The sequence below is a fragment of the Mya arenaria genome, chromosome 1 (genome assembly GCF_026914265.1).
Source record: "Mya arenaria isolate MELC-2E11 chromosome 1, ASM2691426v1".
NCBI lineage: Eukaryota > Metazoa > Mollusca > Bivalvia > Myida > Myidae > Mya > Mya arenaria.
This window is the reverse complement of record NC_069122.1, coordinates 56813590-56826249: the sequence shown is the minus strand read 5'-3', so window position 1 is coordinate 56826249 and position 12660 is coordinate 56813590. Positions and strand designations below refer to the sequence as shown.

General features: G+C 33.5%; 2 protein-coding genes across 2 annotated transcripts; both read left to right on the top strand.

The window, feature by feature from the left end:
* Positions 1-4895: 4895 nt before the first annotated feature.
* LOC128228138 (guanylate-binding protein 1-like) lies at positions 4896-6219 on the top strand. The gene is made up of 4 exons (XM_052939275.1): positions 4896-5029; positions 5334-5443; positions 5971-6154; positions 6193-6219. The coding sequence occupies exons 1-4, from the start codon at positions 4952-4954 to the stop codon at positions 6217-6219; spliced, it is 399 nt and encodes a 132-aa protein (XP_052795235.1). The 5' UTR covers positions 4896-4951.
* LOC128240334 (guanylate-binding protein 1-like) lies at positions 6161-8901 on the top strand. The gene is made up of 5 exons (XM_052956945.1): positions 6161-6374; positions 6755-7035; positions 7200-7415; positions 7562-7643; positions 7895-8901. The coding sequence occupies exons 1-5, from the start codon at positions 6260-6262 to the stop codon at positions 8341-8343; spliced, it is 1143 nt and encodes a 380-aa protein (XP_052812905.1). The 5' UTR covers positions 6161-6259; the 3' UTR covers positions 8344-8901.
* Positions 8902-12660: the final 3759 nt, after the last annotated feature.

The following is a 12660-nucleotide window of genomic DNA, read 5'->3' as shown; positions in this document are numbered from 1 at the left end:
TACATATATACTATAAGGGCTTCTTACAGCATTCAGTTTAAATCGGACCGTTTTTCACAAATAGTAATCATGTAGTTTTCGACCAAATGAAAAAACTACGTGAACACTGAAGGCATTTGATAAATATTTTGGGCTGTAAAAGGAACGACTGCAAAATGAGCTATTTGATTAAAGGTTGTAATAAGAAACTCTAACAGCTATCAGCTTGTTTAGAGTGCATAATTATGCGTTCTGTTCATTCTAGTGGATTGATTATCTAAAAACCTGTGCTTTTAAGTAGACCTAAAATTAACGCAGCTGTGCGGCACCTATTTCATGTATTGTCTATATTGATAGTATTGTATATTTAAATTATATTCATTTGTTTAAGACAGAAAACTGCTCATCATGGATTTTAAAGAGACACGAAAAATGTTCGAGAAGAAAGAGGGTAATGTTTTTAATGTAACTTTTTCATTTTGATATAGTATTCGAGTGTTGAATAGACAGTATGTTTTTTGCATTTGTATTTTATTGTTCTGTTTTTGTTTGTGTTTGTAGTGTTATTGGTCGTTATGCTTTGACGCTAAATGTTGTAACAAGCGTGAGGTATGCACCTCAATCAGCTTCAATTCCCAGTTAAGGGTCGGCTTCAATGCAAACGTCGTTTTAAACACCGACATTTAAAATGTATGATTCATGTATCCGTTGCAACATAAGAAGCTATAATAAGGAGTTGAGCAATTAGTAACGAAAGAAGGTTTTATCATGTTTCAAACCAAACTACGTTTAAGTTTTCTCGGAAATGTCTTAATTCAAAATGAATATGTTAATGCGTCCAATTTACAGAAATACCTATTCAATAATGTCCTGAGGTTTTATGGTGATTGCAGCTTTTTAAAAAAAAATGCTTTTTTGTAACCAGGCAATAAATTTCATCCACTATTTCCCATTTTATTTTGAATTACATTCTTCTTTGAACGATATCATCAAGAATCCTTAAGACATTGTAGATAAGGTAGTCTGGGGCATTTGACACATAAAAAAGTGATAATGTCGACAGACTTTTCCAAACGAATGTGAAGTTTTTTTTATCAAAACAGTGATTAAATCTTCTTTTATAAAATTTAAAAAAAAACTCCCGATAAACATGTCACCAAGAATGTATGTTTTATTCCCAAATAAGATCGTTCCTCAAAACTAATAAAACATGAACATTTGAAACGTTTAAATGTTCGACCTTCCCAACCCACTTTTGCACTATGGAGGGCCTTTAATTATTTTGTAGTTTTCAGTGACCGTTTTAATGCGGTTACACCAGTATTTTCCAAAAACGATATGTTTGCATATGTCTGACGTGTTTCTGACTCGCGATAAGTGTGTTAAATGCCTTTATCCTTGTGCTCTTTAACAGCCATTCGGTAAAGATTGAGGCTGATGGGCTCACAATATGTGTCTTTAGTTTAATTTCAATCTGTTATTTTTAAAGATGTCTATAAATGTCTTTGGCGTTTACCGAGTGCCATTAAACTCGGATTATGTTTAAAACTGATGGCTACTGAGCTTGTTTCTGTAGTTTTAGTTTTTCGCATAAATAATGCTCGAAATAAGGCGAATATTTAATGCCTTTAAGTCAGATGTGCTGTTTACATTTACAATAAAAACTCACACTGCTCTTCTTACATTTCATTGACATTAATCTCGATTGACGTTACGCAAACCACTTAATCGTGGAGCTTTAAAATAATCTAATCAGAAGTATATAAAATTCAATTGGCATAGAGTGGATCTCTAAACATTTGAATAAATAAATGCGCATATGTTTAAGCACATTTTTTGTGTTATCATATCTCTAGGATATTATTTTCGTCAATGGCAGGGACTTTGCAGGGGGCACTGCAAAGGCGTAATTAATCAGAGGGAGCATTTCCTATTCAAACGCAGATATTTATTCTACCACTTAGCATACGAATATATTATTTACACATCCATAAAAACGTACAAATAACAAACAACAACAATGTTCTAGAAATGTTAGATCAATTTCTATTTTATAATTTACACTAAATGATATGATTTCAATATACTTCCTAGCCTCGGTACTCTTATTAAATGACAATTAAACCTTTACAGTAATTTTGAAAGGTAAAAACCTGCGTCCTATTATACAGTGGGTTGCATTTAACGACATATTATTTTTGTGCTCAATGTATCGTTACCAGTTTCCACACATGTCATAAATAAAGAAATAATTTAGGCTGAATGCAATGATAATAAAGTATGAACGAAATGTTTTAAAAGAAGCAAAATATGAATGGGTTTAAATGGTTTGCATCAACCCAAGAAAACGTTATTATTGTTTTAGGCAGATGTTTGAAAACAATAATTTGAAAGCACAATTTATCTTATTTCCCTATTTTGTATTTTTTATTGTACTTAAAACATCTTTTAGAGATAAATCAAGATACGCATAAGGTCCAGCTGTAATAGTGAAGTGTTACGGTTTGACTTTTTAAGTATTTTGAATTCAAACCCGAAAAATATATATGTCCACGAGATATACGCTTCAACTAAATCTTTTCTAATCCATGTATGCTGTTTTAGGCCGTAGGGTTTGTAAATTGACAGTATGATTGAATCGAGTTAGTTCACACAGTGGTCAGTGCAGTTGGAACTCAGCGAGATGTGCCATTTTAGGCCGCAGAGGTTTCAAACATTGATAGCATTATGAGACGAGATGGTCACACGCTATGGTCACACGCTGTGGTCAGTATATTGTATAAACTGTGCCTTTTTAAGAACGTGGGTTTTAATGAAAACGTTATAGCTGAATAGGTTGTAAAGTTAAAAGGGCAACAGAAATAATAAAATATAATTTGTTATTGAAAAATATCAACCATCTTTTCAAAAGAAACACGAAAGAAAAAAATATGATCCAAGTTCAAAATAAAAAATTAAAAAAAACATAAGAACATGAAGAAACAAAATATATCAAAAAACGATTTGCGGGACTTCTGGATTGCTAGACAAGGTGGACCACCGAACCATCGATCTAGTACATCATTTTAGATTGTTTTCAACACTACATTACAAGTTTACAACATTCAAATGAAAATAAGCTGAATATTTTCAACAAAATGATCTGACCGTAGTTTTCGCAAATGGGCATAAGTGTAGAAAGAAGCCATGAAGAGGCCTTTTGCAACAAACTATGTTTCTTTATTTGTAAATGAAACAAGCATATTGTACAAAGCCGATTGTGTGGTTTTACCAGCTAGGAATCAGATTTAACATTATATGCCAACAGATTATAATCGGAAGCGAAAAGAACTACATACTGTCATGCTGATATGTTCAAGCATTCAGTGTTGAGTATAAGAAACGTGCGACACTATGAGTGTTATTCTCTGCAAATTACGAACTCTTGTCATAAAAGTACGTAATGCCTGTGAATATGTTAATTTAAACGCGATACTGGACAGTACGATGATGAAAACGCAACAGTATGATGAGGAAACGCGCTAATACGATACAACGATAATAAAAACGCGAAATAACGATATGACGTCGATGAACACGCAACAATACGATTGTGAAAACACGAAATAAGATCTCATTATCATCATCGTACTGTATTATCGAATTTTCGATATCGTAATAACGCGATTTCATCACCGCACTGTCGCGTTTTAGTTATCGAGTTTCGTGAATTCGCGTTTTTCCTCGTCGTATCTGTCTTTCGAGTATCGCGTTTCAGATTAACACAATCGCAGGCGATGGCCCTTACGGCATTCCGTATAAAATGTATAACATTTAATGTTCGATAAATGTGATGTTTTCACAACTGTGCAAATCTAATATTTCATCTTACATTTTAGCAAAGCTCCTGTACCACTACAAAGGGCACGTAGTATTAAAAAGGCCGGGTATGTCGCTTAAAAAAATGACACAATGATCTATGCATACAAAAGAAATGTTAAAACAATACTTTTGTTAATAAATTAGTATTGCTTTGTGAATGAAAAGAAGAGTAACAACAATTACATTTGTATCAAACTGTATTTGTTAACACATTCAAGCTTGTTGTTATTTTGGCAAAAACAAATTTACAAACCTACTGGTAGTATTTAATAATAGTCCGAAGTCGATATGCTCCTTTTCTTATTTCAGTGTCAATGCTGTTAATAAAAAACTTGCAGACAAGTAAGTAGTTAACCAAGAAACACAAATCAGTGACTTTTGACAAAATACTTTTGATTCAACTTTACCGAACTTACCTCAAGGTTCGATAATTAATCATTAAAGCTATATTGCAATGTCTTTGATTCAGACGCTTTTTATTTAAAATTACTTATACAGTAATGCTATTATAATGTAACATAGTTGGGGTTTATGCAAGCTTCTCATTTAATGATATATAAACGTTTATTATCAGCATATAAATAAAAATATGCCAACATCGGAACATGTCGTTCTAGGTACAAACTCTCATTGTTTGAGAGACCATTACCACTTATCGTCAAAAACGATGCTGGTGAAGGACACGCACTCTCTTACAACCATGATACCCTTGAGGAACTTAGCCAAATTGAGGAACCATTATGTGTCATAGCTGTAGCTGGATGCCTTAGGACCGGAAAATCGTACCTACTTAGTCGCCTTGTACAGAAGTGTGGCCGTAAGCTCAAATTATTTATTGATAGAAACTAAAATATTCTTAGTAGTGCATGCGTCTTAAAGTGAAGTGGTATGTCCCGTTTGCGTTCGGAAATGTGGTGGTTGTTCCAATTACCCATTGCTTTCTTTCATACACAATATTGTTTAAAAATGCCAAAGTCATGTTACTATAATAAGTAATTAGTAATATTTACCTTGTTGATATATATGTACTAGATGACAATTTATTCTAGTTTCAGGAGAGTGTTTCACTGTTGGCCACTCGGTCAAGGCACAGACGCAAGGAATATGGATTATGTGCAAACCACATCCGACTCAAGAAGGGAAGGTGATTGCTTTTCTCGATACGGAAGGAATCGATGATCCAGAGAAGGTTTGCTTTATAAATTTAAAAGCGCCAATGAGTTATAAAACTTTAAGCCTAAAAGCCAACACACAAAATTTGTATATGTTCCAATGCGCATGTACAACTACGAGTGGCGTTCATTGTTTGGCAGCGGATCTTTAAAAGCTTCATCAGAAGCAGTGGTTTCGACTGAGGTAAAAAACAGGCTCTTGATTTCCAGCAACAGCCTATTGTCTATTGACGCAATTTATTAGAAATCAACCGTTCGAATTTCTCTACTACGCAAATTGCATTCATCGCTATTCATCTAATTTGCTTAATGTGATTGCAGGCTGATATTCAAGAAGACACTTGGATATTCCTTATTGCAACGTTGCTTTGCAATGTACTTGTCTACAACACAAAAGGCGTCTTTGATGCATCACACATCAGTAAATTTCAGTAAGAATTTATTTCAAATTCACATTGGGTTACGTTTGTTTCAAAGTAAAGTTTTATTTTATGTTGAGCGGGATCTAGTGAATTTTATTGATATTTATTGTCATTTTAAGGGGGTTTAAACGTTTTAAATACCGGGTTTAACACAGCAACTATTTTTGAATATCATTAAATATCAATATATCAATTTTAATCTGACTACCAAATGCTTCTGTCATTTCACATTTTGCTAGTGTTGTATAAATTATAAAAAACATTGTTACAAGGGTTGCACATCTTTTAATTTCGCCCTCTTTAATATGCTTATATAAAGAGGCCGACCAAATCGTGTGCATGAATGATAGCATTAAGTTTACAAGAAAATAGCATTACGATTTATTTGTGTTTGATCAAGGCATACAACTAGGACACGGCAGTGTTCGTAAGTATATTGGAAAGATGCAAACAAAGACTTGGTTAAAGACGGCCTTATCATAAACAACTAGATTCTTAACAAAACAGTACATTGTTAGCCGTTATTGCATTTTCAGATTTCTTAAAGTGGTTCAATCTAACGTGACGGTTGCAAGAGGAGAAAATGAGGACGACAGTTTTCTTGACTTCTTCTTTCCGAATTTCGTTCTCGTTTTACGAGATTTTACACTGAGATCGGATACATCTTCTGAGGAATTCCTTGAAAATCGATTAGTGTACAAGACGGGGGAGTCGGACAGAGTGCATGAGTACAATGAACCAAGGCGACTTATTCGAAGATATTTCAAGAAAAGGACATGCTTTGAAATCCCAATCCCATGCACGAGGCCCGAAAAATTGGAATCAATGTCGGATTCTAAGATTGAGCCAAAATTTCTGCAACGGGTGAACGACTTGCACCAATACCTATGTGAAAGTTGCCCGAAGAAATTCAAATCAGGAAAGCCAATAAACGGAAGAAGTATGTAACAAATCAATTAAACATCAAACATATATTACTTTCTTTGAGGGGATCAAGGTCCTTTTTCTTTAAATATCTTATTATTGTCGTTAGGTGAAATTGACTTATCATATCATATACTAGATCAAATTGAAGGCATATTAGTTGGTTCATGACGACATTTTCTGTTTATAAAAATACATTTTTAGGTTATGGAACTGAGAGATACTTTTGTGCAATATAGATCATATTTCTATTGTTAGTGATTATTTAACGAATAAGGCCCCCAGGTTCTTAAACAAGTAAACACTTTTTAAATTACCAAATACTTAGATGCACCAAACTAATAATATTTAACAATTATTGATATATATTTTCATGAAGTGTTTGTCTTATTCTAGTGCTGAGAACGATGATAATCAGCTACATGAATTCCGTGCATGAAAACACGGCACCGTGTTTAACCGATGCTATGAAACTGATGGCTGAAGAAGAAAACCAGTTTGCAGTACAGAAAACGACTGAATGCTATCTAGATGAAATGAAGAAGAGGATTAACAAACACATACCAAACGAGGAAGGGCTTGAAATGTATCACAATGATTGTATGGACGTCGCTGTCAAGACATTAAGAGAATTAGTTGTATTTGATGACGGAGATATATTTCAGAAAAAAGCGGCCGTAAGTCTGCAATTTTTGTTTGAGTACCTTATGTACCTTATGTTACTTTCTAACTTTGCAGAGTAAAGTCGTTTCCCTTTAATTGGCAGGAAACTTTCGTAGAACAAGATTGTGCTTTGGTTAATGTGTATGTTTCATTTAACGCAGAATACTTATTCTTTCAGGAATGTTTCGAAAATCATTTGAAACGATTCAAGTCAATCGTAGAGAGAGACTCCCTTGACAGATGCAGAAGGTCTCTAGGCCAGCTCGACCTGAAAATCCAACGGAAAATAAGAGAGAACAAGTATGCACATTCGCTTGGTTACAGCGAATACATAGCAGACATCAACACTCTTGCTGATGAATTCATAAAACAAGAACGTTACCTTGGATCAAAGGTAAATAGATAATCGAAATATTTTATATGGAGTATGACCAGTTTGTAATACATGTGTTTGTTTCCTCGTTTAAGATATGTATAAAAATATTGATCTAAAAACTTTTCTTATTATCTTTACGAAATATTATTGAATTATAATTACAGACAAGAGCTGCCTTGCAAGAATATATCGATGCAAAGATCAAGGAAGAGCAACTGGTTTACGAAATGGTTAAGGACCATATTGGTACGATATATGGATCTCAATCAAAGGCTATAAACATATTTAAATAAGAATACGATTATGAGTACCAGTATCATTTAAAGGAACACACAGAAAAAAAACTTAATTATTAGTGATTTGTGTCATTTGTTATAACCTCGAAGCTGGGGAGCATTCTTCAATTGATACTACATTTGATGAACTTAAGTTCAGCTTTAAACAGTTGTAATGTTTCAGAACTTTAGTATTTAAATAGAAAACTGTCTCCTTTCCAGATGCTGAAGCTGAACCTCAGTTACGTCGCCTTTCAGTTCAATCAAGCCCGATTCCAGCGCAGTTTGCAGATTTTATAGAAGGGGAACAGCCAGCTGAACAGAAGGCACGAGAGTCTATTGAAAAGTATGAAATTGATGGGCTAATGAGAATTGGATCACAATATCTTGAGATCCTGGAACTGAAGTTCCTAGAAATAGAGCAGGCTAAGGCCGAGTTGTCAGAAGACAACTCATACTATAAGCAACTTGTAACCGAGTACAATGTCTGGTATGATTTGTACGAAAAGGCGAACTTCGAGAAGGATCCGAACATATCAAAGCCAATCCCAAAGCCAAGGCGGGTCTTTCTGAACAACACTGTGGAAAAACGACCGGAAAGCAGATACGCTGATAAGGAAGCAAAACAGAAGAATCGTTTGTCCAAAAATCCAAAATGTCTAATACTTTAAAACAAAACACACTCAGACATATGTCATAATGATATTTCCGAGACTATGTGAACCTGTTATAAAATATTGTTTGACCCTAAATTTCTACGGAATTGATACATGTATTTTCACAACAATAGAATACAGTACTGATATTCATTTTAAAATGCTATTTTTCAAGTAAGGGACGATGAAGTCGACTTCGGTTTTATGTATTACTCAGTGTGTGTTTATTTATATAGTTGTGTTTCTTATCCGCTACTATATATAATTAGCAATTGTAACCATTATTTTTCCACTCATTAAATTGTAGTTGTGAGTGATTCTGGCATTTTCAGCTTTAATCCTTTTGGCAACAGTGTGTGCAATTTATGTAGAAAACTAGTATGTGATTTTTGTAGAGTAACGGTGTAATGATGGGACAAAACGTAGGTGCAAAACAGTATGTTCTTCTTGTAGCATATTATTATTTGCTTTTTTGAGCAAAACAGTTTGTAAAAAGGTATGTATTTTAGCATAATGGTATTTGTGTAAACTATTGTATTCCTTTGAAGCAAAGCTTTGTATGTGCAAAATAGTATGCTCTTTTGTTGCCAAATGACTTGTGCTTTTTGTAACAAAAAGGTACGGTACATTGGTATTGTATTGTTTGGTTTGGTTAATTCTTTGGACATTCGTTCTGTTGTGTTTTCTTTGTTTTTAGAATAATTGTATTCAGAGATGTAACAGTAAACAGAATTATATATGTGTTTTATATATAGCAAAGAAAAAACATGAAAGGGTATCTAATTGCTTACATTACCTAAATAAAAGCTTTTTGAATTCAGACGTGCGGTTCTTTTGTAAACAATTTAAAACATGGGATTAAGGAAATTTGATTCAATGCTTATATTAAACATGTTTGTGTATGGTTTCAATTTAATAGTCTTTTGCATATGTGTACATTGAATAATATACTTAAATGTAATATTCACTTAAGGATAGGGTTTTTTATTGCCAATAAAGCTTTTCAAAGTTTTAAACATAACTTATTGTTTTCAGCGATATGTAGAAATAATACAAGACAGTATTTCAATAAAGGAATCCATTTTTGTTAACATCAAAGCATAGACGAACGGAAGCCTATATGTCAAGTAAGCTTTAACTGTTCGAGTTGAACACCATGCATGCAGATGCGTTAACAATCATTACAGTTCATTGCCTTAACCAAGCCAACAGATGTACGTTTTTCGCGCATGTATGTCGATACCATTATGACCGAGCCCTTGTTTACATGTTGCCTAGACGTCGTACTTAATGATCTACTGAGTCAGCTTAAACGATAAATTATACGTTGTAAATAGTTCATATATTACAAATTAAACTATCGTATTCCTACGGCTACTGTCGCTTAGTTGGAATTTATTTGGTTTAAACTATATTGATTTCCATGAAATATTTACAATTAGTTTAGTTTAACAAATTTTAGCATAATCAACGTTAGCAAAAGACAAAATATGTAATGCATATAAAAAAGAACATGTTAATTATGCACAAAACAATAGTGTAAACAGAATTGAGAAGAAAGCCTTAAGGCTTATACTATGTCACGCTTCTGTAGGTCATTCACGCTGCTTAGGCTAGTGCGCTAGTTGCGGTGACTCGAATAAATATAATCTTATAGTCGTATTGTGTAAACTATGGTATGTAAAACAATTTGTTTTAGTCTGAAATCATTTAGTTAGAAGGAAGAAAAGATAACGATAGAATAAAAGGAAGCTGAAATGAGAGGGGTGGTACAGGCACTGGTCAGATCGGGATCGGGATAAGGTTTGTTAGAATTTGTACTTAAAAACGTTTAGATTGACGTATATAGTTCTGGACGCTATCAAAGATAAGTTTGTACGTTTGATATGAGGCTTCCTTCGATCCAAAGAGTAACAGTTGAAAAGACAATTGCCCAACGGTGGATTACTGAACAATCTGATGATTTCTTTGGACGCTACATAATGGACAGGTGAAGAAAATGTGAAAGGTGTCCTCAATTTCACCGCATTGACAATTAGGACTGTTGACAATATATTTTGGTAATAGATGTTCATTAAGATTGCTACTGTGCATACGTAACCTCGCGTGATTGACACAGGATTTGCGGTCACCTTCGTACTAGAAGTCAGAAACTTGCTTTATGTTCTTATTAAGTTTGTATTTGAAAGAAGGCACGGATGGCGATAACGAATTTCTTCCGGGAGTGCGTTCCATGCGGATATATTTGATGGTAGAATGAACTCGTCAACAACTGTGATTTGCATGAAATGTTCCGAAGGTTATCTGCATTTCAAAGGTTATACGAAGTAGTATCGCCAACTCCTGTTGGAATCAGTGATGTAAGATATGCTGGTGCAAGGGAGTGAAACATCTTGTAGAATAGGATAAGTTTATGTTTACGTCGCCTTTCTTTGAGTGGTTCGATTCCAGTTCCAACATAAAGATTGGTTAGAGATACTAGTCTCTCTGGAATTTTTTCGTTTAATTTATCCACCGTTTCACGGGGATCGTAATGTGCAGTACAAGGTCTCAGTGTATTAAACGTATTAAAATTAAACCCTTATTTAGTTTTGTCTCTGTAGTATTGTATTAACATACTATAATACTTTGGAATTATTAACGAAAAAAATGTGAGCCGAAAGTTCAAATTGAAACACAAGACGTTAATGATAATGGACCCAGATTTGACGCTTTGTGCTGTCTGGGTTGTTCTTTATCTTTGTTATACTTTCATAGGAAAATGTCTTTATACTCTCATATCAGAACTTTCAATCATTTTGATAGAAATGATATAGAAGAATGTTCCTATTGATCGAATCCATACAGATATGTAAATGTTTATTATTGAATTTCACCATGACAGAACGATGATTGACCGAGATAATTATTTAAGTTATAAACCGTCCAAACAGTCAGTATTAGAAAAAAAAAAATATAACAAGACAATTTTTAAATTTAAGAATAAAACATTGACACACAATTCTGACAAACATCCTTTTAGTTGAAGAAGTTCACAGTTTATATAATATTTTACAATGAGAGACATAAAAAAAAGCAAAAATCTGTCTTTTTTTATTTTGATAGACATTCAAATCTTTCGCATGTTATCAGTTTTCGTCATTTAACATCAAAACTATAACTGTTATGCTTTTAAGAGCATCGGTGTTTATCGTTTAACCGACAGATGGTAATTGTCCGTGAATCTTGATGAATTTCGGTCGGATCTTTATTACTTTTATAAAAGGTTTCACATTTACATGTGCTTTACCGTCTCTATACACAAGAACACCTACGGATTGCCTAATATAATGTTACTCATTCATTTACCACAGGATGTAAGTAGATTGCATCGCCAGAGTGATGTACAATATACCATTTATCCTTAAAAGTCCAGTCCAACCAAATATTTTGATGAAAAATTACAGAAACAAGTCCTTTATCTGAAATAACAAGCAATTGGATTTGTATGCGGCAATGCATGTTCTGGAAATTACTGTCTACATCATTTGTAATTTTAATGACAATGTTTCACTCCGTGTTTTACTGTTAAATACACTTCATAAGACTGGTTGCAACTGGCTTCCAAACTTAAATGGACAAAAAATATCGATTTAAAATAATTTAAAAAAAAATATCCAAATTGACCATTCCATCTGCATTTAAAATATACGTGTATTATGTATGCAAATTATTTAATAAAAAAGCGTATAGTATTTTTTTTTACAACAACATGAATATCTTAGTGACAAAACCGGAACCATTTCGTTCTTACATTTGGCAACAACAGCTCAACAGTATGCTAGACAGTGTATCCATTGACCTGTGTCTGTATGTTTTAACCTCCTAGTAAATACAATGATACACTTGTAAAGAGACGGTAATACTCATAGTTTTACCTTTGTCAGCTCTGTCTGTGTATGACTAAAACATATTTTTTATGATTCTCAGTCCAAGAGATCACCCTGGGGACCAAATTGCTCTATTCAGGTTGCTCGACTGGCCAAAAATAAAACCCTAATACCAAGTAACTGTGCCCATGTTTACTAAGCATTCAACAAAATAAGTTCAAACTTAGACCTGGTCGATTGTAAACACCTTATATCAATTAAAGTGACCAAATACGGTGTAGGAGTTCAAACAATGAGTTTGAAATGTATAGAAAAACATAGATCAAGTATATACAGCATTCTCAGCAAGTTTTTAAATTGCAAACCATTTTGCTTTAAAACCTATAAAGATGAAGGTAGCCAATTGTCCTAGATGGCATAACCATGCTTTGATTCACTGTTATGTCATTTTTCCTAAATATTA